The sequence below is a fragment of the Podarcis erhardii genome, assembly GCF_964252035.2.
Source record: "Podarcis erhardii genome assembly, chromosome: 3".
Lineage (NCBI taxonomy): Eukaryota > Metazoa > Chordata > Lepidosauria > Squamata > Lacertidae > Podarcis > Podarcis erhardii.
The window spans coordinates 2,386,723-2,412,271 of record NC_138507.1 but is presented as its reverse complement, the minus strand read 5'-3'; the positions used below and the strand labels follow the sequence as shown (position 1 = coordinate 2,412,271).

At 42.1% G+C, this 25,549-nt stretch overlaps 1 protein-coding gene across 1 annotated transcript; it reads left to right on the top strand.

Annotated features, from left to right (window-relative positions):
- Window positions 1–483: 483 nt before the first annotated feature.
- Window positions 484–25,549, top strand: CDC5L (cell division cycle 5 like). Its single transcript, XM_081855516.1, has 16 exons — window positions 484–642; window positions 2,071–2,174; window positions 3,850–4,011; window positions 5,016–5,143; window positions 6,184–6,283; window positions 7,293–7,511; window positions 9,088–9,232; window positions 9,798–9,986; window positions 11,780–11,928; window positions 12,187–12,349; window positions 13,165–13,329; window positions 13,423–13,503; window positions 13,971–14,216; window positions 16,540–16,737; window positions 24,294–24,506; window positions 24,974–25,549. The coding sequence occupies exons 1-16, from the start codon at window positions 598–600 to the stop codon at window positions 25,076–25,078; spliced, it is 2,412 nt and encodes an 803-aa protein (XP_081711642.1). The 5' UTR covers window positions 484–597; the 3' UTR covers window positions 25,079–25,549.

Here is a 25,549-nt window from a genome sequence, read left to right as displayed (position 1 = left end):
CAACAACAACAACAACAATATAATTTTATTATTTGCACCCGCCCATCTGACCGGGCTGCCCAGATACAAACATATAACAAAGCACCACACGCTAAAAGGCGTGTCCTTGTTCATCTCCCTGGCACCTGACGGGGGGGGGCGTTGCACAGGGAGGGCGCCCCCTCAGCTCGGGGGAATCTGCCCCCCCGGCCCCGGGAGAGGAAGAGCCTAAACATACGGTAATCCGACCCTGAAATCCCGGAAGTCGCTCTATCATAATCTAGGGGCAACTCTCACTTCCGCTTTGGGAAAAGCTGTCAAGGAACCCGGAAGCTTCCTGCCTCCAGAGCGGAGCGGCTTCAAAGGCGCATGCGCGCACCCCCCCCCCGGTGAAGGAACGCCCCGCCGCAAGCGCCGCCGGAAACCCGAGAGAGCACCGCCTCCTTCCTCCTCCTCCTCCAACCAGAAGCGGGAGTTCGATCCCGCTCGTAGGCGGCGTTCCGCTAGTCCAAGGCTGCGCCTGCGCAGTGCCCTCCTGCACCCGCCTCGCGCCGAGGGGCCGCGACCTGACGCGCCTCTTCCTCGCCGCCGGCTGCCCTTTCCCCTCCCGCCGCCAAGATGCCGCGGATCATGATCAAGGGGGGCGTGTGGCGAAACACGGAGGTAGGTGGCGCGGCTCCCCTCGCCTCGCCCCCCCGCCCCGTGCGCCGCCGTCCCTTCGCTCTCCGGAGGCCCCTCTGAGGCGAGCGGGTGGAGAGCAGTGCGCCTGCGCCAAGTGGGCTACGGCGCCTGCGCACCAGCAGCGCGCACTCCGTCCGTCCGTCCGTCTGTCTCTGCGTAGGAGGCGATGGCGCCTAATAAACGTTAAAAAAATAACATTTTTAAAAAAGGAAGCAATGCAAAGGTTGCAAGAGGCACAGTCTTATCCGATCAATAAATAATAATACATGTCAGTGTCTGTAGCAGCCTCCCACCTACTTTTTCTGCTCTTGCTGTGAATCCTCCCGATGCCTAGGAGCTGGCACGCCCCTCCTCCCGTTGGAACTTAGCGCCCCAGAATGAAAAGTTTCTATATGTGCTTTGCGGGCAAGACTTTCCCTTTGTTGGATTTTGCTTTCCATTCTTTCGTTTGGATGCCTGCCCTTCACCCTGGGGTCCTGGAGTGCTTGGTAGCAATTTAAAATGTCTGTGTCAAAAGGTAGAAAGAACTGGGTGGGGATGGCTGGGGATCAGCTTTTAAGGCATGTGTCAGGTATAGTGAACGTTTGGCTTTTCAGATGTTGCTGAACTGCAACTCCCATCACCCCTGGCTGGTGATCAGGCTTGTTGCAGCTGACGGCAGTTGCAGTTCAACATCTGGGGAGCCAAAGGTTCCCATATCCGATATACAGGATGGCACTATTGTCTTTTAAACCTCTCCATACCCAGAATGAGAAGCAGTTACATGAAGTCCTCTAGCTGGGGAGAAATAGTGTGTGTACATCCTAAACATGGAGAAGGAACTGGCAAGCCACTCCAGTATTTTGCCAAGAAAATTCCATGGACATAGAAAAGGAGAAGCTTTGAGAAGAAAGTGAGAGTTTCCAAGGCATGCTTTGGTTCATGGCGTCACGGAGAGTCGAACACGACTAAGACGACTAAACAACAACATCCTAAACAAGCCCCATATTTGTAGGCACAGATAAGTGCATGAACCTTCTGCTTGTGGTTGTAGTCATAGTAAGCAGGCTATGGCACTCAGGGGACATTTAAAACACAACTTTCTATTATTCCTATGCTTTAGTCAGTTTTGCAGACTTTGACATACTAAAACCGTGTGTGCAGTTCCTGGACACACTGTCATTAGTCTTCAATAAAAAACCCCAAATACTGGAGTTTATCTTATCTTTAGCTGTTTGTGCAGTGTTGTGATGGAATTCTCTTACTCAGCCTGAGTGAGGTGTGCCTAGTAGCAGCAGTAAAAGTTTTTCCCCTGGGATGCATTCTTTTAGCATCATTGTTGGGATGAAAAAAGCTTGCCTTGCCTTGCCTTTTTTTGCATAGGGTATTGTTGTAATGCCTAATACATTTTTATTCTATTTTCATTTTAAGGATGAAATTCTTAAAGCAGCTGTAATGAAATATGGCAAAAACCAATGGTCTCGTATTGCCTCTTTATTACACAGAAAATCAGCAAAGCAGTGCAAAGCCAGATGGTAGGTACCAGAAAATAACCTATGGGGGAATTTTGATACGTTGTTATTGGGAAACTTCATCAGAGTTTATCAAGTCAAGGCAGGTGAAATGGGGACTACATATTGCCTGTGTCAGAAATTGCTGCACAATACTCCACAGACATCCTAATTCTGCAATCAGAATAAGAAAATTTGTGTACAGTAATTGTTTCTGTGCAGAGAAGGACCGCACAAATATATCCAGAGGCTAGGTCAAATCCAAGTGAGATAATTTTTCCTGCATTAATACTGATTCATGCTTTACATTTAGCTGCTTACATTCTTTGATATTCTTCTTACAAGAGTGGCTTTTTTAAGTTGTGTATTTTGTAAGATGGAGCTTACAGAGTTCAGCTACATTATCAAACAAATTTCAAGTGGAACTTTCCAGCTCATATTATAGTTTGGGGGAGAGTAAGCACAGGTATGTAATGTGTTGTCAGGTGTATCCTAATTTTGTCATATCAACTGATATATGACTGCTTAGGTCAGTGATTTTCAGCCATTGTGCCATGGCACCCTGGGGTGCCTTGAATGATGGTCAGGGGTCCTGTGGGCAACAGTGGCCTCTGTCCCTCTTTCCGTCCCTCCTTCCTCTGATGCCCTCTTGCTTCTCTGCCTCCCAAAGGCTGGCACAGCTGTTTATTGCAGCAGCCGTGGCTATAAGCTCTGCAGGCGAATGGTGCCACTGGGAGGCACCTCTCTTTTGGGTGGTGGGGCAGCAACTCAGAGCCAGGGACAGCAGCAGCAGTTGCCCAGAGGACTCTCAAGGAGAGGGGAGAGAAAAGGATGCTGAGGTAACACTCCACTAGGGAGGATGTTCGAAAAAGTGTGTGAGGCTGCCAGGTCTGCAGGCAAGGGGTGACATAACTGGACTCCTGAGCCCCACAGGGGTGCTGCAGAAAGAATGTACCATATTTTTTGCTGCATAAGACACACTTTTTTCCTCCTAAAAAGTAAGGGGAAATGTCTGTGCGTCTTATGGAGTGAATCCACTGCACGGCAGAGGGATCCCTCGGCGGCTGCTGCAGTCGCGAGCTGAGGGATGCCTCCGCAGTCGGAGCCATGGCTCCTGTCCGCCCCTCCTCTCGCCTCGCTGGAAAGCAAGCAAAACACCTGTCCTGGTGTCTCCCCCTCCTCTTCTTGCTCCAGCATCGCCGTGCTTTACAGTGAGGTGGGAGGAGGGATGGGCAAGCAAAGTGAGAGCTGCGCAAAGCGGGACAGAAGCTTTGCTTGCTTTAAAGCAAGAGCAGCTTACATGCATTTTTTTCTTGTTTTCCTCTAAAAATTAGGTCCTATGGTCAGGTGTGTCTTATGGAGCAAAAAAATATGGGTAGTTGGTTAAGGGAGCCGTGGACTCAAAAGGGTTGGAAACCTCTGGCTTAGGGCATTTTTTAATTGGCCTGGGCCATGTTAGTTTTTCAGTGTAGATTACAGTTCATATTTTGAAAGTAGCCTATATACTACCTTTATAGATGCAGTAATTATGAGAAATAAAGTTGGCAAAATTGGGACTATTTTCATTTTCTTTATGTATCTATATACTATAGCAGATTCAAGAAAGGCTATGTGAAATCCTCTGTGGAGCTAATTTATAGGTGTTTAATCGTGTTAACAGTATCTTGAAAAAAATCTCATTTTTATTATTTTGAACAAGGTATGAGTGGCTGGACCCAAGTATCAAGAAAACAGAATGGTCACGAGAAGAAGAGGAGAAGTTGTTGCATTTGGCCAAACTTATGCCAACCCAGTGGAGGACAATCGCACCAATTATTGGGAGAACAGCTGCCCAGTGCTTGGAACACTATGAATTTCTCCTGTGAGTAATTCTGCTCTGTAATGAAGTTAGTTTTTGATATTGAGAGACCTAGTTACAGAACTAACTCAGGATTTCAGAAGAAAGCTTTTAGGTGTTTAAGAGTTGTTGTTTGCATCCAGAGACAATTGAGGAGTGTACCTTTGGGGGTGAAGTCAACCCGTTAGAGGGTTACAGTTCTTGCTGTGGCTGTAGAGACCGTTACAGGAGAGACATGTTTTGTTGCAGCTGGGGCAGATGAAGGCGTCCTGTTGTGCTGCTGCAGATGCACCATATGCATGACTTGACTTTCTGTCTCCAGGCACTCTGATAATCTGCAAGGGATTCCCATATGATGGGGTTAATGTAGCCAGCCTTCATTTCATGTTTGCAGACATCTTTGGTCTGTCAGTGGGCCTGGTACTGGAAGCCAGCTCCCCGTGGAGCACGTCCTTGGGGATCCTGCCATCTTCCATTCTGTGTACAGCAGCAAACACAAATATGGGCAGCAAACTCAAAATGACAGCTGTGGGGCATGACCTATTGCTGCCATCTCTTAAAAAGCAGAAAAAGATAGGGCATCACAAAATGCCTGTCCCACCAATGAAGTAAGAAAGTGACTGTATCAGTCACCTGCACACTCACAAACTTTTTGCACCTCTCTTCTGTTCAGAACAGATGGAAAGATGGGTGTTCAGTCCTGGCATCCATGAAATGTGAACATGTTTAAGGAGGTCGTGCTCCATATAGGAGTGGGTGGGTGAGCAGGAACTGCATTCTGGATTTTTGAGGGGATGTTTACTGAGGCCTTTTGGTTGTGCCATAGGAAGTACTGGTGGGCACCATGTTGATAGCTCCTGATTTTCTTTGGGTTGGTTGTATTGTCTTTGGTTTGTATCCAACTAAGTCATACTGAGAGGAGAACCGCTGATATCAATAGATATGGATAACTTAAGTCCATTCAATGTCTTATATTGGTATACATTTGCTTCATATTTTTGCACTTGTTCTACATGTTACCTTTTCAGGGATAAGGCTGCTCAAAGAGACAATGAGGAAGAAACTGCTGATGATCCTCGAAAACTTAAACCCGGAGAAATTGACCCAAACCCAGAAACCAAGCCAGCCAGACCAGACCCTATTGATATGGATGAAGGTATGCTTGAAACAGGTTTTATGAATTTGTCCCCACTCCATCCTTTGACACGTTCATTATATAGCACAATTCTTTCCTTTTGTGACTTTCCTTCATTAGCCCATCAGTTGTTTTATGGTTTCAGTCAGCTATTTCAAGGCTGAAGAATCTTCCCCCAAGTACAGAATTCTGTTAGCATATATCACATTATTTGTCTCTCACAAACACAGACACACCATGTACACATGAATAGAGCTTGGCTTGTGTTTCATCCTTGCAAAGAAAAAGAGTTCCCCTTTTCTAGCTCACAGACTAAAGCTGCACAGAGATCTAAAGCATCACTCCTGCATGGCCAGATCACTCGTGTGTGCTGAGAAAGCATTCCTTTTCAGAGATTAAATGTAGCAAGCCAACCATTTGTTTCATTTCCGCTTCTTGGGGAATGAAGTAAACTGGCCTTACAGGAAGAGATATTTGACTGCATGGCTAGTTCACTGCAGAGTGGAACTTGGGAAAAGGGCATGGCTAAGTGATAAAGGGCAAGCCTTGAAGAGAGTGCCGAGGGGCATGTAAAGAGGTATTGCAGACTGGATTAGGTCTGCAGGCTGGAGGTTTTTCCAAAGGATCCCCCTTAAAGTTCTGCCTGGAAATTAATTAATTAACTTTGAAGTGACTCCAGTTTGATAGGAAGAAAAATTTTTTATTGCTGTCATGTTAAAGAAAAAGTCATAATATACAAACTATTGGTGGACATAGTCCATCATTTTAATAATATGTGTGCATAGGATTGAAACCTCAGTAATATAGGAAGAAACTTGTTGATTACACTTTTTAAAAACCTATAGAAATAGAATATTTTTTCCCTTGTATTCATACAAGAGATAGCAATAGAGACTCCTGTTGGCCTAAATCATGTTTTGAACACATTCAGAAAAGGCAGAAGTGACCTGGGATCTGTTAACATACAGATTTTCCCACTTCTGAGAAGCATTTCATTCTTACCTATTTCATAGAGCAAGGTGTAAATGAGAGTGTGTGAACTGTGTACATTCCTTTTGCAGATGAACTCGAGATGCTTTCTGAAGCTAGAGCTCGCTTGGCGAACACTCAGGGAAAGAAAGCCAAAAGGAAGGCGAGAGAGAAGCAGCTGGAAGAAGCTAGGTATTACTTGACTCAGCTAAAACTGTTAATTGGCAGAGCTCCAGTCCAGGCAGGATGCTTCTCCAAGGGATGGAATAGCTGTCTTGTCATAAGATGGCAGCAAAATGGTTAATTCTACTCCTTGCAACCCCTAATTGAGTTGCACAAACACTGTCAGATTCTGCATCTCTCCCTAAGATGATAACAGTCATGCTTGGCACATGGTTTGTTTTCTATCTGTTGGAGTCTAATGTTGGGAAAACAAATAAATAAATATTGGGCTAAGGTTGAGATGGGATCTCGAATCTCAAGGCAGTGCTCCTGTGTTTCCCACCTGTCCCCCCTCCCTTTTATTAATGACCCAAGTCACCAGGTTTTATTGATGCTGCTAGTTACCTGTTCTAAGTATTAAAATGACTATAAATGATAAACTTTAAGCAGCTCAAATGCTGAGCTTTGATGGGTGAAATCCAGGTTCAGTTCAGCACTGGCGATGAAGCTCAAGGTATGGTTTGGTGCAAGTAAATATTTCTCAATCTGACCAGTCTTGCAGAGTTGCGAGGATAAAAGCCTGAAGTGTAAGATTTGGATTCAGATGTAAGAAATAAACAAGAAGCTGTTTTAATTGCTTGCAAACCATGCACCTTTCTTAATAATTTCTGAATTTTCAGGCATTCTTTATGAGAAGTCCAGAAACTCGGGATGATTTGTTAAATTGACAGATTTGGAGTTCCAGAAAGATTCTTCTCTTCCTCCACCCCCGCTCTGCATTCTGGCAGCAGCAGAAGTAAAATCAAGCAGATCCTTGAAACTTTGTGTTAAAGCCTTTTGAGACTTTGATCTCATGACTCAAAACTGATGTCTTGTGCTGTGTGTAGCATAAAGGAATACTCGTGTGGAACTAATTTTCAGTATGGACTGCAAACGTTTTACACAGTAAACCACACTTAATGCTTCCTCTAGAAGTGGCCTATTTTTCAAAGCTAGTAACAGCTGTTCAGATTTGTGTTAATCTATCACACCTTTGCAGGCGCCTTGCTGCCCTCCAGAAGAGGAGAGAACTTCGAGCTGCAGGGATTGAGATCCAGAAGAAAAGAAAGAAGAAAAGGGGAGTAGACTACAATGCAGAAATCCCATTTGAGAAGAAACCGGCTGCAGGTTTTTATGACACATCAGAAGAAAACTACCAGGCTCTGGATGCAGATTTTAGGAAGTTAAGGCAACAAGACTTGGATGGGGAGCTGAGATCGTAAGTTGGTTCTTGACTGAAAAGTTACGTTTAAATGGGGCAAAAGGGGTACAGAGCAAAGTCTTGTATAATGTTGCCAACAGTTTGTGCTATGACACATTCCATCCATTTGTGTACTGTTGCTTATCTTTACTTTCTGTGAATTCTTACAAGACTTAGCATTTGAATGTCTTAGCTTTTTTAATAGGTAACCCGAGTTTCTAACTATTGTTTTTGTGGAACGAAAATCATTAAAATATCTAGCTTTTCTCTGTTGGCTGTTTGAAAACTTAAGTTGGAGCTGGTCAAGGAAGACACTTTGGTGGCTTGGACAGTAATATTGTTCTGTTCCTAATTTTTTGATTGCTCTGCTCCCATTTTCCCTTTAATTTAGGAATTGTTGTCATGCAACAAAATCCAAATCTTGCAACGAGAATATTTTAAATGTAGCACAGAATTATTGGTTCTAAACAGAGGCATTAGTGTATAATTCACACAGATCTGCTCCTTATCTCTGAGAGTGGTACAGCAAAAAGTCGTGTTTCTTTAACTGATGGGCATATGTCATCTCCTTTTTACCATTTAAAGATTCGTAGAGGTCCTCTATCTGCATTCCTATTTGTGATGGCTGTGGGAGCATTAACTATATTGATTTGAGACAATATTGGTGTTGCTGGAGTCTCTGTTGTTAAAAAGAAGAAGTAAGATTTATGGTAATTTTAAATAAGGTGACATAGCCTTGACACCTAATCCTAAAACCTCACAGAAGGAATCTGATTAACATCATAACTGTATTTTTAAGGCTTGCAAGAATGACATGATAGAGGTCTCTAGGATAAATGGTAAGGATAATTATGAAAGGCCAGACTTAATCAATAAATTAAGCATTCTTGGACAGATACACTAGTAATTTTTTTGGTCATGGCTGATATCCTGCTAAGTTAAACTTGGGAGTAGACTGTAGAGCCATTGAAATCAGTGCACTTTTGTAACTTCAGTCAATGGAATTCAATGTGTCTACCTTGAGTATAGCTAACGATATTACCCTTTATTAGACACCTTATGAAATAATTTATCAAGGTGCTGTACAATAGAAAGGAATAAAAACGTAATAAAAGCATACTACAATAAACTTCAGAGACAATAAAATGCTCCAAGCAGCACAGTACTGGTTGTTTTCTGTGCTTCAGAGGCCCAACTGGCCTCAGCCACAAGTCTGGCATGTAATGTTATCGGTTGCATCCTGTGGATCACTTTCAGCAGGCACCCTCACTTTGGCTTTCAGGTGTCCTGAAGGCTTTTTATGCCAACAAGCTTTTCAAGTTGTTTAAAATCTTCTTGAGAAACCAGCCATTTTAATGATGGATCTTTATTGATTCTAAAAGTTTTTATTTTGTTATTCACCACCCTGATGCCACTTTTCTCTTCAAATTAATACAGTTGTCTTACAAATAACAACAAAACTTTATCCATCTGTCAATATGATGTGACTTTAAAAACCCCCACTTGTGCTGTTGCAATAGATAAAGCACCCCACGCCTTTCTGAACTATTTATTCAATCATTGGTACTTAATTGAGGCACTTCTGTTTTAACAGGGAAAAGGAAGGAAGAGAGCGAAAGAAAGATAGGCAACAGCTGAAACGGAAAAAAGAGTCTGATTTACCTTCAGCAATTCTTCAGACTAGTGGTGTGTCAGAATTCACAAAAAAGAGAAGCAAGCTTGTGCTTCCAGCTCCTCAGGCAAGTTGCTTGTTCCTTGTGCCGCCTTGTGATTTGTTTAAGTCACTGCAGATGCATGTGTTGTGCCCAAATCATGAGGCTTTTCAGAAATTAAGGCTCAAATGTGCACATATAATCTGCATTTCCCCCCCCCCCTCGGATGCATGTTGCCCATGGACTACTACTTTTTAGCCCCTTTTCATATCCCAGATTTGCAATGCGAGAGTCTCTCAGGGTAGCTTTATATCCATTCATTTGCATATTCTTCTTGGAAGCACCATCCTTTTTAGCACTATTTCATTGTGCCAGACACATCGTATTGCAGGAAATGCTTTTAGCACTGCAAAACTAGCAAAAGTTGTACCACTTTCCCCAGTTAAGTTGGAGGGAAAATGACGTAGGCTTGACCAGTTGAAGGAACTGCCTTTTTCCTCTTGGTATATTGACTATGGGCAGTCCCTAAGGCACTATTTTAACAGCTAGTGTTTATGATGTTAAGACAACTTTTCATTGTTGGGTGTTTCTCAGTTTATTAGGAATCCTGTCATATTCATTGCAATGTATGGATTTCTCTCCTCTTCTTAAGATTTCAGATACAGAACTTGAAGAAGTAGTTAAAGTTGGCCAAGCAAGTGAGATTGCACGTCAAACAGCAGAGGAATCTGGGATCACAAACTCGGCATCCAGCACACTCCTGTCAGAATACAATGTTACCAACAATAGCATTGCTCTTAGAACACCTAAAACGCCGGCAGCACAGGACAGGATCCTACAGGTAAAGCCTAAATATAGTTTCATTTTAACATTGCACTGGTATCCTTTGCAGCTTTGTATTTTATTTGTAGTTAAGTGAAGTAAGTAATCAATCTTCCACCTCTGCTCCATTGTGTTGCATGGCTTGTTGGGAATGGGGAGCTACCAGCCCCTGCTTGGAACATAGCTTGCGGGTGGCTGCATAGCAGGAAGACTAGATGGCAGATGAAGCTCAAAGATAGACTTTTGTTTCAACCCGAACAAGCCATCCTTTCTCCTACCTGCAAGAGGAACAAAGCCCAGGATGTCAGTGGAATACATTTTTGTCAGTCAATTATACTAGAAATTCAATATGACTAAATGGAATTGGTATTCTTGACTTGAAAGAAAGAAGCAAAATACTAACTTTTCATCCAATTTTGTTAGTTGATATTTGAGCAACATTTGGTTCCTTTTTAAAAATTGCACCTTGACTCATTGGATTGGTATGGGTGGTTTGCCGGCATTTGCAGAAGGAAAAAAATGTTTTATTTTTCCTCCTACCCATCAATAGGTAGTATCTTTTGACATTGGACTATCTTTCTATATACCGTATTTTTCACCCCATAGGGCGCACCGGCCCATAGGGCGCATCTAGCTTTTTTTGGGGGGGGGGAATAACGAAATTTTTTTTATCCCCCCCCCCAGGCGCGGGGCTGGGGGAAGCCTGAGCTTCCCCAGCCCCCAGAACAGACTGCTATCCGTATGCGGCTTGCGGATATCTGCCCGAAGCCCGGGGTGTGTTGCTCAGCGCGCCCCAGGCTTCGGGATGCAGGAACTCCCGTGGACTCCCAAGGCTTGCGGATAGCTTCCTGAAGCCTGGAGAGCAAGAGGGGTCGGTGCACACCGACCCCTCTCGCTCTCCAGGCTTCAGCGAAAGCCTGCATTCGCCCCATACGACGCACACACATTTCCCCATCATTTTTGGAGGGGAAAAAGTGCATCCTATAGGGCGAAAAATACGGTACATAAAAATTTAAGGCTGTCATTGCACATTTAGAGCATCTGCAGTGCCTCATCACCATCCTGTGTTTGCATGAAGTCATGGGGGAGAGGAGCAAAATAGAAGGCAGGTCGCACAACATGGGTGTCTATGGCATGAGAGGGAGAAGGGAGAAACGGGGGAAAGGGGCAGTGTAAAGATTGGGGAGCAGAAGATTGAACAAAGCAGGTATGAAGTATTTGAGGGCTCTGCCTTGTTTATCGCTCTTATAAGGTAGCTGAGGAATGGGAGAAGTTTTCAGTATAGTGAGAACGAAGGGGGAAAGTGGCTTTTTTAAACACCAGCAGAGATTTCATTAATGTGAGGATGAAGGAAAACGTATTGGAAGAGTAAGTTTCAGGAGGTTACCACAGGAGTGGTTTGTTTATAAGAGTGCTGTGCAAAAGGATGCAGGGAGGAGGCATGGACATGGGAGCAAAGGTGAAAATGGGTGCAAAGCATGGCTGTAGAACAGAAGAGAGAATTAAGTTTGGAAATGGGTTGGGAAGGTGAAAAGTGAGCTTAGTGGTTTCATGGAGTGGGAAGGGGAAGCTCCAGGGAGTTAATGTGGGGGGGATGGCAGGGGGCAGCAAGTGGAGCAAGCAGGAGTGCAGCCCCTAGTTGATATATATATATTTGTAGACTTTTAGTTTGGAAAATGATTATTGTCTTTATCTATCTATCATCTATCTATCATCTATCTATATCTATATCTATATCTATATCTATATCTATATCTATATCTATATCTATATCTATATCTATATCTATCTATCTATCATCTTATTATGCAGGAAGCCCAGAATTTGATGGCTCTTACAAATGTTGATACCCCCTTGAAAGGTGGTCTGAATACCCCTCTCCATGAGAGTGACTTCACTGGAGTAACACCTCAGAGGCAAGTTGTTCAGACGCCAAATACAGTGCTTTCCACACCCTTCAGGTAAGTCATCTACTTGAGCTGTTGGGGAAGGGCAAAGATACATTTGAACTTTCTTTTACTTTAATAGGTGTGTGTGTGTGTGTGTGTGTGTGTGTGTATTGGACACCAGTTTTCCCAGGTTCCTCTCCATGATGAATTGCTGACTATAAATTCCAAATCCAAAACAGGGACTTGTAGGCTGGTAGTCTTTAAACAGTTAAAGATGAGCACCAAAATTGTGCTACCGCACTCATATTGGAGCAAATAATTTTTTTCTAGGACACCTTCCCATGGAGCTGAAGGGCTGACTCCTCATAGTGGAATGACTCCTAAGCCGGTAGTAGGTGTGACTCCAGGGAGAACTCCCTTGCGTGATAAACTAAATATTAACCCTGAGGAGGGAATGGCAGATTACAGTGATCCATCCTATACAAAACATATGGTAAGTAAGTAGGAAATTATGTTCATTTCCACAATTTTATCCATTGCATTTCACAGGTGGGGGCTCTCAGAAATGATGATGGATCCACCCACCCACCCCCATTATGTCTTCCAAAAACAAATAGGAATTCATTTGAATCTTTACAAACATAATTACGGGCACTGACTAGATTTCCTGGTTTTTTAAAAATATTTTTTTTAAAGCATGGGTGCTCTAGTTTTGATTAGAGTAGTGACAAGCAAAGGGGATACATTTTAACTGTTTCTTTTCCTTTGCACCCATTTTCCTAATCTTAAATCCCCACCACCACCAAGCTACTTTGGGAGTTGACAACATTGCTGGGGGGGGGGGGAGAGGTGAGAGAACAAATTCCTCAACTCAGTTTTACAGAGTAGATTATATAAGTATTCTCTAATTTAAGGAAGTGCATTTGGAGTTAAGAATAAGCACTTGATCATATCAAGGCAAGCAGTTGTGGCTTTTTGTGGGTGCACACGTTTGTAGACATCATTTGGGCAGCAGCTCAAGTTCTGTGATTGCAGCCACTGTGGTCACAGAAATAGATGGGAGCAATCACAGTGATCGCCCTGAAATCCCAAAGTGACTTGTGGACGATTGCCTGTCAAGACCTTTCATTGCTTTTGAGAATTGAGTCATTTCATAACTCTGAGCCCAGTGTGAAAGGAAGGACACAAAGCTGGTCCATAAGTAGGTGAAATCAGCAGGCAGGCTTAAAAATAAAATGACTGCTTGCTTTATTGCTGTTTTTAGGAAAGTGAACATTTAGTGTATTAAATTACTTTAACATTCAACAGGAAAGAGAATCCCGTGAAAATTTGCGTCTAGGACTGATGGGTCTTCCTGCTCCAAAGAATGACTTTGAGATTGTCCTACCTGAAAATGCGGAAAAGGAACTCGAAGATCATAATGCAGATGATACATATATAGAGGATGCAGCTGATGCAGACGCTCGCAAGCAGGTAGAATGAATTATTAGATTTATAAAGCAGTGTAACATACTGTGTCCTTCTCCCATGAACTTCACCTAATTCATGTCTTAAATATCTTTCTAGAGTATTCGAGAAATGGAGCGTATAAAGGCACTAAAGCGGATGCACAAAGCAGTTCAGAAAGATTTGCCAAGACCCTCTGAAGTAAGTTGTTCCTAATTCTGAAGAAGATGAAATAAGCTGAGGGGAGGGAATGCTATCAGTAAAATGGTGAATGATAAATATTTGTAAGCTGCAGTATCAGTATTAGCAACTGGAGGCCTGGAGCTAAGTCTGTCCCCTAAGAAGTGGGGAAAATGCCATTTAAGACACGTGGATTTGCTGGCCAGTAGGAAGTGTAGGTCAGGGCACTGGTCCACCACCCCTCACTTCCTTTTCAGAATAGCCATTCCGGAAAGCTGGTTGCTGGCCAAGCTGTTGTAATGCTAAATGAAATTAATAAAGACAATAGAACATTATTTTCTGATTTTGTCAAATTCTGTGGATTTAATGTGTGTCTTGTCACTCTAGAGCACCTCTTGATGTAATGCAGCAGTATCACATATATAGTGTTACATGACTAGCAGCAGTGGCTGCTCTTAAAAGGCTGGCTTCTTGTTTTTTTGGATTAGGTAAATGAAACAATCCTGAGACCCTTAAATGTAGAGCCACCTCTAACAGATTTACAGAAGAGTGAAGAGCTGATTAAGAAAGAGATGATTACCATGCTTCATTTTGACCTTGTGCACCACCCTTATGGAGAACTCCCAGGAGGCAAAAAGGGGAAAGTCCCAGGGTTTGGACCCGGTAGCACAGAACACCTATCTTATCTTGAACACAATCCTTATGAGAAATACTCAAAGGAAGACATCAAAAAGGTATATATATATATATATCCTATTTCTCTGCATTGTTTATGCTCTCTGCCTACCATAGTACTACATTTTGCAAGGTTTACACTTTCTAATTCTGTTCTTTCTTAAGCTGATTGGAAAATTTCTAAAACTTTCTTTTGGGAGTGCTTTGGGAGTACTGATGGTGTTTCAGTAAGCTTCTCTCTGCTTAACACCCAGTTTTACGATAGGACATCACTGAATGGCAATTAGAATCTTTTTAGATGAAATTTATGAATTATATTCTGGTGGTTTACAGCAATCATTACCAGTCTTTTAAAACGCAGGGCCCACTATAATTCCAACTTGAAAAATGGGATCACATTTTTTTTTTTTTAGCATATGTGTGCCTCTTCCTTCCTCTTCCTTTTTTGGGGAAAGTCCATGCTTCAGATATTTTTTCTAAGGAACCTTGAGAACAGTAGTTGTGTGTCTGGGGGTATGGATCTCTAACAGAGAATTCTTAGCACAGGCACAAAGTTACAATTCCCAGAGGTTTAGGGGATAAGCAGTTACAGTTCAAATGATATAGAACCAATATAAATTTGTGGTGTGTGTTGATCATACTTACATCCCACTCTTCCTCCAAGCAGTGTACATGGTTCTTTTCATCTTTCATTTTAGTTAGGCAAAGAGCAAGTGATTGGTCCAAGGTCACTCAGTGAGCTTCATGGTCAAGTCTCCTCGATCCTAGTCCAACATTTTAGCCACTGGGCTATGCTGACTCTGTCTAAATATGTTCTCACTTTCCCTACAATCTCTCTGTTTCTCTTTATTAGAAAAGAGGGAACTAAAAAACTACGTGGTGTGGTGCATCTGATGTTACACCTCTCTGCCCAAGACCCAGTAGATCACAAGCACCTGATATTTAGCCTGGTAGTTACAGTTTGAGTTCTCCATAATTAATTCACATTTACATTTAACACAGCTAAAAATGGGGGAGAAGATTGGTAGTGGCAGACAAGCTGCCCAAAATGTAGCTGTATCCATCACTACTGATCTTTCCCTGCAATGTGCAGTGACAAGACCATGTTTATTGCGTACGAGGGACTGAGTGCATTCCTACTTTACTGGGGTGAGGCTTTACAGAAATAACGGGCACCCTAAATGAATAGTGCATATCTTAGAATATGTTCCCAGAACACATAAAATTCCACAATCTGGATTTAAGGTGGCTTTATGTAATTGCCTTGTAGTGTAGATCCACATGGATTATGAACTCTTTACTCCCTACTCTGAGTATAAAATAATGTAAGTTCTACAGAACAAATGCTTGAAGTTGAACAGAGTTCTACAGAACATTCTTTCATCTTCCTCACATTGGCCCACGATTCCAAAATGTTTTGAATCCGTTTGGACTAGATGACCCTTGAGATTCCTTCCAACTTTACAATTCTATGAACCAATTCTAAGACCAGAATCACATAGGTTGGCGCTGTTATGTGGGAAGTGTCTTTATGAATACACACACGGACTGCTTACTTAAAACAACAACAAAATGAATTAGAAGGGGTGTTCTGTGTATACTCATTTTGTATACCTTGGTTCTCAAACTTAATCTGTTCTGGAAGTCTGTTCCAAAACCAAAGCATTCCAAAACCAAGGTACGCTTTCCCATAGAAAGTAATTCAAAACGGATTGATCCGTTCCAGACTTTTAAAAACAACCCCTAAAACAGCAATTTAACATGAATTTTACTATCTAACGAGACCATTGATCCGTAAAACGAAAGCAATAATATACCGTACTATAAAATAAATAAGTATTGTAGATGATAAAAATAAAAATATTTTTTTCTTACCTGCACTGATGATAGTCATTGTTTGGATGGGGGGCTTTTGTCCATTTCCACAGTCACATAATCAGTAGCTGAACTGGGTTCCACACAGTCACAAAAACAAATTAACTGAAAAAGCCTCAAAAACAAAAGTGCCGAACTTAATCCATTCCGGAAGTCCGTTTGACTTCCGAAATGTTCGAAAACCAAGGTGCAGCTTCTGATTGGTGCAGGTGGCCCGGAAACAATAGCCGACAGCCGCATCGGATGTTCGGCTTCCGAAAAGCGTTAGAGTACCAAGGTGTTTGAGAACCAAGGTACCACTGTATTCTGTACAGCAGATGCAATGTGAAAACTGGGAAAAGTGCCACTGATGATTTATGTTTTTTATGTGACTGTGTAAGGTGTGTTGACACAAACAATAGAATATGCTGCTCTTCAAATGGAGAAGTTTGCCCTGTAAATTGTTATATTTATAGTTCAAGAACAGCAAGAAAGGTGAAGTTGTAACTAATCCCTCATTTCAAACAGGCTGAAGAACTCCTTGCCCAAGAAATGGAAGTGGTGAAGCAAGGAATGGGGCATGGAGAGCTTTCAAGTGAAGCTTATAATCAAGTGTGGGAAGAATGTTACAGCCAGGTGCTGTTCCTTCCTGGGCAGAATCGCTACACACGAGCTAACTTGGCCAGTAAAAAAGACAGAATTGAATCCCTAGAGAAGAGACTTGAGGTTGGTATACATTTCCTTTTGAGAAACAGGCTTAATCTGACGTTATACTGTGTGTCCTGTCTTGTGTTTTATCCCTAATTTGGAAGCATGGGCACTGCTATTTCAATGGAATTCTATAGAACTGAAAAAATAAATATTTTTTTAAAGATAAACGTCTAGTGACCCTTGGCCTTAATTGGCATCATTCATATACTGGATAAATCAAGTTGAATCCAAAAACAGGAAGTGGCGCTTCTTGGTCATGCTAATGTTTCCTGATACGCTCCAACATTATGCTCATCCTGTGGTTACTTAGTTCAGTTTTGTGGCTAGAGGTGGGCCTCAACTTGCCCTCCTGATAGCTGGAAGAAAGTAGTAGTAGTTCTTTCTGCCTAAGCTTCGTGGTTAGGGGATGCATTGAATGGATTCCAGTGTTTCATATCTGTTTTGGCAAATCTGGCTTCTGTGTTTGTGTGCTGAGGAGCTGGAAGTTGAATGTAAATTGACAGCATACACTTCAAAAATATTTTGTCTGTTTAAAGTTGGGCAGAGCAACACAATGTTAACGTAAAATATTTATATATTCAAGTGTTCAGTACAAGAAGGGGATTCCTACAAGCCCTGTGCAATACATTGTGTCACACAAGCTTACTATCTGCACTAGTGCCATCTCAAAGTTACTTCACACTTTACATGGTGATCATCTTTGCTACATCAGTTTCACCCCAAAAGGCAAGGGAACTGTTGGGCAGATATGTGGAGCTGAATGTTTGGGGAACGTAAAGGATAGCCTGATTGACCCATCCTTGGGTATGAGTGCTGTGTGTAGAATAGAAAAGAAAGGCAACTCCTGCACAAGAGCTGGCTCATTTTCCTGGCCAAGGAGCCTACTTCTGTCTTAGAATCAGTTACAGATAGGTAGCCGTGTTGGTCTGCCATAGTCAAAACAAAATAAAAAAATTCCTTCCAGTAGCACCTTAAAGACCAACTAAGTTAGTTCTTGGTATGAGCTTTCGTGTGCATGCACTCTAGTGTGTATCTGAAGAAGTGTGCATGCACACGAAAGCTCATACCAAGAACTAACTTAGTTGGTCTTTAAGGTGCTACTGGAAGGAATTTTTTTATTTTGTTCTGTCTTAGAATGAACTTGTACTCCGTGTTGGCCAGCAGAAGGCACCATTGCTCTGTGGAATACTTCTGGTGACACAGAAAGATGAACTGTCAGTCGCTTTCCTATTTACTCTTCAGCTCAATATTTTTCTTGAGTGGAATGATATAGTACCTTAAATACTCTTGTTGTGCAGCCCCACCAATTAAAAGACTGATTAAAATGGTGTTTTTTCTGTTTTAAAAAGACAGAACTGTTCTGTTTATATGACTGTTTGCAGTGTCCATTATATGGATTTGGGGAGGAAATTCCATAATCTTAGCTGGATTCACTATTTGGCCAATGTCACAAAAGACCCATCAAAAAAAAGGTGTGTGTGTGTGTGTATGAAATTGCTAAAATAAATACTGCATTTCATGCAGAAGTCCAGAGAAGGCTAATTATTAAAGTTTAAATGTAAGCTGTGTGAGATCATTCTTGGAGTGATGAGAAATGCACACTATACAGTTTTACTTATTTTTTTTTTTTCATTTCCAAAGACATACGGTTGAGTTCAGCTCGGGGTGGAGGGTCTTATTTGTGTGTACATGCCTGTAAAGAAAAAGGAGACCTTAAATGCAAGTAATAGTAGTAGCTTCATACTTCTCCCTGCAGCCCTAGCACCATTTCTCTCACTGTTTAGGAGAATTTGGATGCAGTGTTGGATGCAATGCTGGGGAAGCCTGGATTCTCCACCGTGGGAGCAGGGCCGGGGCGGGAGAGTGCTAGAGTCCTGTCTAGTCAAGTGGGGACCATTTCTACCTCCAAGGCTGCCTGGACTAGTGAAACCAACCATCTGTCTCCTTGATCCTTGCCCATCCTGGCTCATAAAAGGGAGCTGGACAGGGCTAGCAATGGACTCCGCGGGGTGGTGAATTCTTCCCTCTGTTGAGGGAGCCTTCCCAGACCTGCTGAAAGAGGCGGTTATTAAACTGCTTCTTAAAAAAGAATCTTTGGACCTGGCCAATATGGCCAACTATCACCCAGTCTCAAATCTTCCATTCTTGGGCAAGGTGATTGAGCAGGTGGTTGCTGAACAACTCCAGGCATTTGGATCCCTTCCAGTCAGGATCCAAGCCTCATCATGGAACTGAAAGTGGCTTGGCCACGCTCGTCGATGATCTCCGGTGGGCTAGGGACGAAGGTCCCTGTTTCCTAGATCTGCTGGATCTCTCAGCAGTCTTTGATACCATCGACCATGACATCCTTCTGGACCGTCTGAGCTGGGAGCACAGTGGTTCTGCTCCTTTCTCCTGGGCCGTGTCCAGAAAGTGGTGGGGGGGGGATGAGTGTTCAGACCCCTGGGCCCTCACTTGTGGGGTGCCTCCGGGTTCTGTCCTCTCCCCCATGCTTTTTAATATCTATATGAAGCCGCTGGGAGAGATCATTAGGGGGTTTGGGCTGGGTGTTCATCAGTATGCGGATGATACCCAGCTCTACCTCTCTTTTAAATCAGAACCAGTGAAGGCGGTGAAGGTCCTGTGTGAGCGTCTGGAGGTGGTTGGAGGATGGATGGTGGCTAACAGATTCGGGTTGAATCCTGACAAGACAGAAGTACTGTTTTTGGGGGACAGGATGTTGGTGGGTGTGGGGGAATCCCTGGTCCTGAATGGGGCAAGTGTACCCCTGAAGGAGCGGGTGTGCAGCCTGGGAGTCATTTTGGACTCACAGCTGTCCATGGAGGTGTAGGTCAATTCTGCGTCCAGGGCAGCTGTCTACCAGCTCCATCTGGTACGCAGGCTGAGACTACCTGCCTGTGAACTATCTCGCCAGAGTGGTGCATGCTCTAGTTATCTCCCGCTTGGACTACTGCAACATGCTCTATGTGGGGCTACCTTTGAAGGTGACCCGGAAACTACAATTAATCCAGAATGCGGCAGCTAGACTGATGACTGGGAGTGGCTGCCGAGATCATATAAGACCTATATTGGCTCCCAGTACGTTTCCGAGCACAATTCAAAGTGTTGTTGCTGACCTTTAAAGCCCTAAATAGCTTCAAAGGCCCAGGATACCTGAAGGAGCATCTCCACCCCCATCGTTCAGCCCGGACACAGGTCCAGCGCCGAGGCCGGTTCCCTCGCTGTGAGAAGCCAAGTTACAGGGAACCAGGCAGAGGGCCTTCTTGGTAGTGGCTCCCATCCGGTGGCAAGGAAATAAACAAGTATCTCACTTTTAGAATACAATCGAAGGCAGCCCTGTTTAGGGAAGTTTTTAATGTTTGATGTTTTCTTGTGTTTTTAATATTCTGTTGGGAGCAGTCCAGACTGCGGAAACCCAGCCAGATGGGTGGGGTATAAATAAATAAATTTTGATTGTTATTATTAAATTACCTATTTATTATTCTGCCCTTATTTCAGATGTAAGCTATTCAAGACATTTGATTGTATCCAACAAAGTTGTTCCGTGCATGCAACGACTTCCACTTGCACAATGGAACTTTCCTCCCCTCTCCTCCCCTTGTGAACCCCACTCAGTTTCTGGAGGTTTTTTCAGCTCTCTGAAACAGAGAGGGTTCGGGGGGGGGGTGCCTCTTGCGCGCAAGGGATGATTTTGTTGGATACAACCCATTATCTCGTTTATTGAAAGGTTGACTTTAGAATACTACATATTGGTTGAAAACATTTTTTCTTACAGTCGGGAGGAGGTCCTTTGAAAATGTTGAAAATGTTGTTTTCTTCCATTTTAGAACTTAGAATTCAGTCTTTCTGCAAACATTACAAGAGAAATTCAATACTGCTGATTGACCGTGTCCAAATATTTTTATTTTTATTATGATGGGTTTTATCCTATCAGTTGCATGCTTTACCTTATAAATATTCAAAACATGCATCTATAATGCCAGACAAATTGAATCAGTTACATTTAATATTCCAAATGCAGTCACTTCTCCATTGCATGCACTTTGAAATATATTGCTGCTTGGATAAGTACAGCATACATAGGTTAGATTTGATAGTAGTGAAGAGAGAAGGAACTATTAGTATACACTTCGTAAGCAAAAGGCAGTAATGTCTTGGAGTACATTTTCGAATAGAGCATTATAAATAAAGTATTGGGACCAGCTCTCCAGTTCCCTCCCACACCCCCCATGTTAGCCCCCTGGAGCTTCCCTTTTGCATCCCATGCATCAGCCCCCTGGGCACACACCCATTTAAACAACAGGAGAACTTTGAGTAGAGCAAGAAGGGAAGTAGGAAAGGCTCCATTGTGCCCATGTAAGCTTTTAGACCTTGACTTCTATGTTGTACATCTCTCTTCTATTTCTTGCTAAAACTATTTTTGAACAACTGCTCTCCCTTCTCACTACTCAAAGTTCTGCTGTTATTTTTCTTGTCCCTTTCTGCCTCAGTGTTGCACCATCCCTGCTTTGCTCTAGCCTTTCCCGTTGTGGAAGCCGCAACCTATTTCCTGTAAAGTGTTGTTTCCCTTTCCCCTCTCCTCATTTTAACACCAAGGCAGGAGAGCATCTCAGTATTGAATATTTCCCTAGTCAAAAAATAGCTTTTGGCTTGTACCTGTCTACACTAACACCAAAAAGCAACTTGCTCTCCCAGGCAACCTGCTTGGTGGTCCCTTGGTGGCCCCAGGCCATTGCAAGGCTGCACCAAGGCAACTACCTAGACAGAGGCAGTTGAGGAGCAAAAGGCAAAACTACTGTGTGGCATTAATGTAGGACTGTAATATAGAGAGACATGGATTCTGTGTGTGAGAGTGTGAAAATTTGAATGCTTCCCATCTCTTTAGGGAAGGTCTTACTGGTATGTTTTTGAAAGAATCACAAAGGTTCTGTTTCAGGGAAGAGCCTCACCTTATCTCAGACAGGAGGAGGAAATGACTGATCACATGAAGTAAAACCTTGATACCATATTTCAGTTTCCTCTTGCTTATTCCTCTCACACTTGGAAGTATTTATTATTTTTAGATGTTTTAAAGTTTGCAGGCTGTTCAGTGCTGTACAACACCTTTTTGCAAATGCATTTGCACCTTCCAGTGTCCCTTCCAATTCTCTGATTCCTTTAGTGTTCAGAAATTCCCTGGAGGTGCTGGCTATCTAAATGGAATAAGAAGTTGGTAAAAATGTCTTGCACTGAACTACTCAATTTTGTTCATATTTTGTCCACTGTTTAAATGAAAAGCTCTATTTAAATTGCTGCAGTTTATAATCATAAATACGGCTTCACCAGTCAGATAAGTATGAAAGTGTTTTTGTAGGGCAGTTTGCACACACAAGGCCTGTGGACAGCTGGTAGGCCTCTCCCAGTTGTTCGTGGTCCCTAGAGGAACTCTGAATATCTGTAATCTGATTTCCTTTTCTATCTCATTGTGGAAATGAGTATGGCTGCCAAACCAGGAACAGGGGAATGCCTGCATCACTTTATCCACGATGCTCCCTGGCTTCAGTTGTAAATTTCCTGTGTCTGGAGAAGAATGCATTAGACTACCTCTCGAGGTCCCTTCCAGCTTTGATTCAGTGGTGTGATTATCATTTCCTAAGGCTGTAGATTGTCTTAAATAAAAATTCCTCATACTGCATATTTTGCAGGAGAGGTTCTTTTAGGCATTCCCCAAGATTTCCAATGTTTCCAGTGGAAAAAGGTGTTTACAGTGATCAGGGAGTAAAGCTACAGTTGTAGCATTTAATCGACCAGTTTAAAGTGGTCAAATTATAATTAGCAAGGAGGATTCAGCAGTTAAGTGATGTGAGTGTTCCAGAACTGGAAATTTTTCCACTGCCCTTATCTGACATACTCAGTAAACAAAGCTACTATGTTAATATAGGCTGTGTAAATACCTCAACAGTTTTTCTAACAGCCAAAAGTAGTTGAACTGAAATATTCATAAATTAAAAAAGTAAATGGTTAAAAAGTTATATTCATTGGTTTAGCAATTATAAATGTGATAATTAGAGAAATTCAAAGATTTCTTATTGAAATACTTGTAAATATTTTGAGAGATGGCAGCATAGTTGCATACACTTTGCTTACATTATTCAGATTTTATGAAACAAAATTTAGGCCCACAGCAAAACTGTTAAAATACTAACTAAGCATGCCTGAAGAGTTGTGTATGTAAGAAAATGTCCTTCTTAGAGCAAGTGATCTGAAAAAGTTAATTTAACTTTAGATTTTAGATTTCTCTGGTATTGTATCCATTCCAGTTGCCCAGTTTGTTTTGAATTGTATTCATTCATGATGACACTAATTTTATGAAACAATATATTTTTAAATTTTACAAAATCTGAAAAAAATAGCATAGTGGAAAATGTACTGTACTGTCAAAAAAAATGGTGGTATATTAGTTGCAGTGTGCTGCTCCAATGAAGAATAAAAAAGGAAATATTAAATATACTCTTCTAACTGTGGTTTAGCATAATATTTTAATATCCAAATGTTATTTAATTTCTGAAATACTTAATTTTTATCAATTACTTGATATGTTTTGCACAATGCTTTCCCATAAAAATAGCCTTTAAAAAGAAGCAAGTCCATGTGCCATTTTAATAAAGATGCTGAATTCTGTACCTCTCCTGGTCCGTATTTGATCATGTTTGATCAACTGGTGGCATTAAAAGGGCTTCTTTTGCAGCAGTATTCAGAAGACCATAGGGGAGCATCCCACCCATTTGGCAAGCAACTGTATTGCTAATTGCTTGCTGTGTGAAGCAGTGACACGTGGATGCAATTTCAAGCAGACTCCCAAGTAGCAGCCATTCTGTGTTGAGGGAACTTCAGCTCCCTGAATGATGTATCTAGCATTTCCTTCTTGTCTTTATGGTTTTCAGCTACCCATCCAGTGTCGTGTTCTGTTTTCCCCTTGCTGTTGTTTTGTGCCTCTGCTATCTGTGGTGTGTCACTTCTCAAACTCCCGAGAGCCTTACATCCAGACTCCTTAAATCCAAACCTGTCTCCCTAACGGATCCACCAGTGCGGGGGTCGGCAACCTAAGGCCCAGGGGCCGGGTGCGGCCCAATCCCCTTCTAAATCCGGCCCGCAGGTGGTCTGGGAATCAGTTTGTACATGAGTAGAATGTGCCCTTTTATTTAAAATGCACCTCTGGGTTATTTGTGGGGTCTGCCTGGTGTTTTAACATGAGTACAATTTGTTCTTTTATTTAAAATGCATCTCTGGGTTATTTGTGGGGCAGAGGAATTTGTTCATATTTTTTTTCCAAAATATAGTCCAGCCCACCACATGGTCTGAGGGACAGTGGACCAGCCCACGGCTGAAAAAGGTTGCTGACCTCTGCTCCAGTGTAACAGAAAAGTCTTTGTTTATACTTTCCTGTACTAGAGGCAAAATGTTTTATAGTGTTACATTTCTTCTGTTCCTGAATTACAGCTCCACAGCTCATGACAGAATACATTTCAGAAATGTAACTGTTAGCACAGTTTTACTCCGTGAATAATATGCAGGCTGTATTTCTTCAATAGATTAACAGAGGTCACATGACTACAGAAGCTAAGAGGGCTGCCAAGATGGAGAAAAAACTGAAGATATTGCTTGGTGGTTATCAGTCTCGAGCGATGGGGCTCATAAAGCAATTAAATGACTTGTGGGATCAAATTGAACAAGCTCATCTTGAATTGCGCACATTCGAGGAATTAAAGAAACATGAAGATGCTGCTATTCCTAGGAGATTAGAGGTAAAGTCATGAAATTCTGTTGGCCATCTAGAAAGAAGGAAGGTGGCAAAAGTTGTGTTAAGTCATGTAATTTTATTAGAGGTTGCTGCATCTATTAATTAACAAAAAATAGAAAATCAGCATTAAAAAAATTAATTAACAAAAAATTAATTAACAAAAAATAGAAAATCAGCATTAAAAAAATAGTATATTACTTTAGTCCATTTTATTTAGATGATTTTGTGTTGCTTATCACCATGTCATCAGGAGTCTTCTTTTTTCATTTTTTTTTCTTTTTCTTTAAACAGTTGATCCTATCCACAGAGTTGCATGAGCTTCTCTAACATTAATCTTGGGAAAATGCTCCTATGTGTACGTTATGGGATGTGTGCTTGTGTTGCATAATCTGAGACTCCCTGCTCGTATAATAATTTGCATTCTGCTACTTCTGGGTCCTTTTTGTCAGCTGACCATTTTTATTGTTACAGTGTCTAAAGGAAGATGTTCAGCGGCAACAGGAACGAGAGAAAGAACTTCAGCAGAGATTTGCAGAGTTCATGCTGGACAAGGAAGCTTTTCAGTCGAAATATTAAGTCACACATCTTGCTTAAGCCATGTTTTGTAACATTTCTCAAATGCAATAGATAGGTTTTGCCTCCTGTGTCTCAAATCAAACATAAGCAAATTGGGTCCCAAATTCATTTTGTGTTTTACGTAAGACTGAAGGCCATGCATCTTATGAGGGAGAGGTGGATTGAAACATATACAGAGAGGATAATTGACATGCACTAAGGGGTGTTGTCCAGGGTAGAAATTCCAGCACCTAGGATTGGTTATGTGATGATCTTTGCTGATCACATCCACATTTTTGACCCTTTACAAACTGATATTCTGATATTAAAGGGAAAAACCAGCAGATTCTTTTAAATCACATCAATTGCTAAATTGTTATTTTACCATTGCTATGATCCACAAGAACCAAACACTTTCGTCTGTGTGCCAGTGGCTATGTACTGTGAATTTGGGGTGTAAAGCAATGTATTAAACTGTGTTTATGTCCAGTA

What these genes read in the sequence shown, in the direction of transcription:
- CDC5L (XM_081855516.1), top strand. Translation starts at nt 598, where the DNA reads ATGCCGCGGATCATGATCAAGGGGGGCGTGTGGCGAAACACGGAG. An exon ending in TTGTGCTTCCAGCTCCTCAG is followed by an intron (nt 9,233 to 9,797) that starts GCAAGTTGCTTG and finishes CCTCTTCTTAAG; the next exon opens with ATTTCAGATACAGAACTTGA. An exon ending in CACAGGACAGGATCCTACAG is followed by an intron (nt 9,987 to 11,779) that starts GTAAAGCCTAAA and finishes CTTATTATGCAG; the next exon opens with GAAGCCCAGAATTTGATGGC.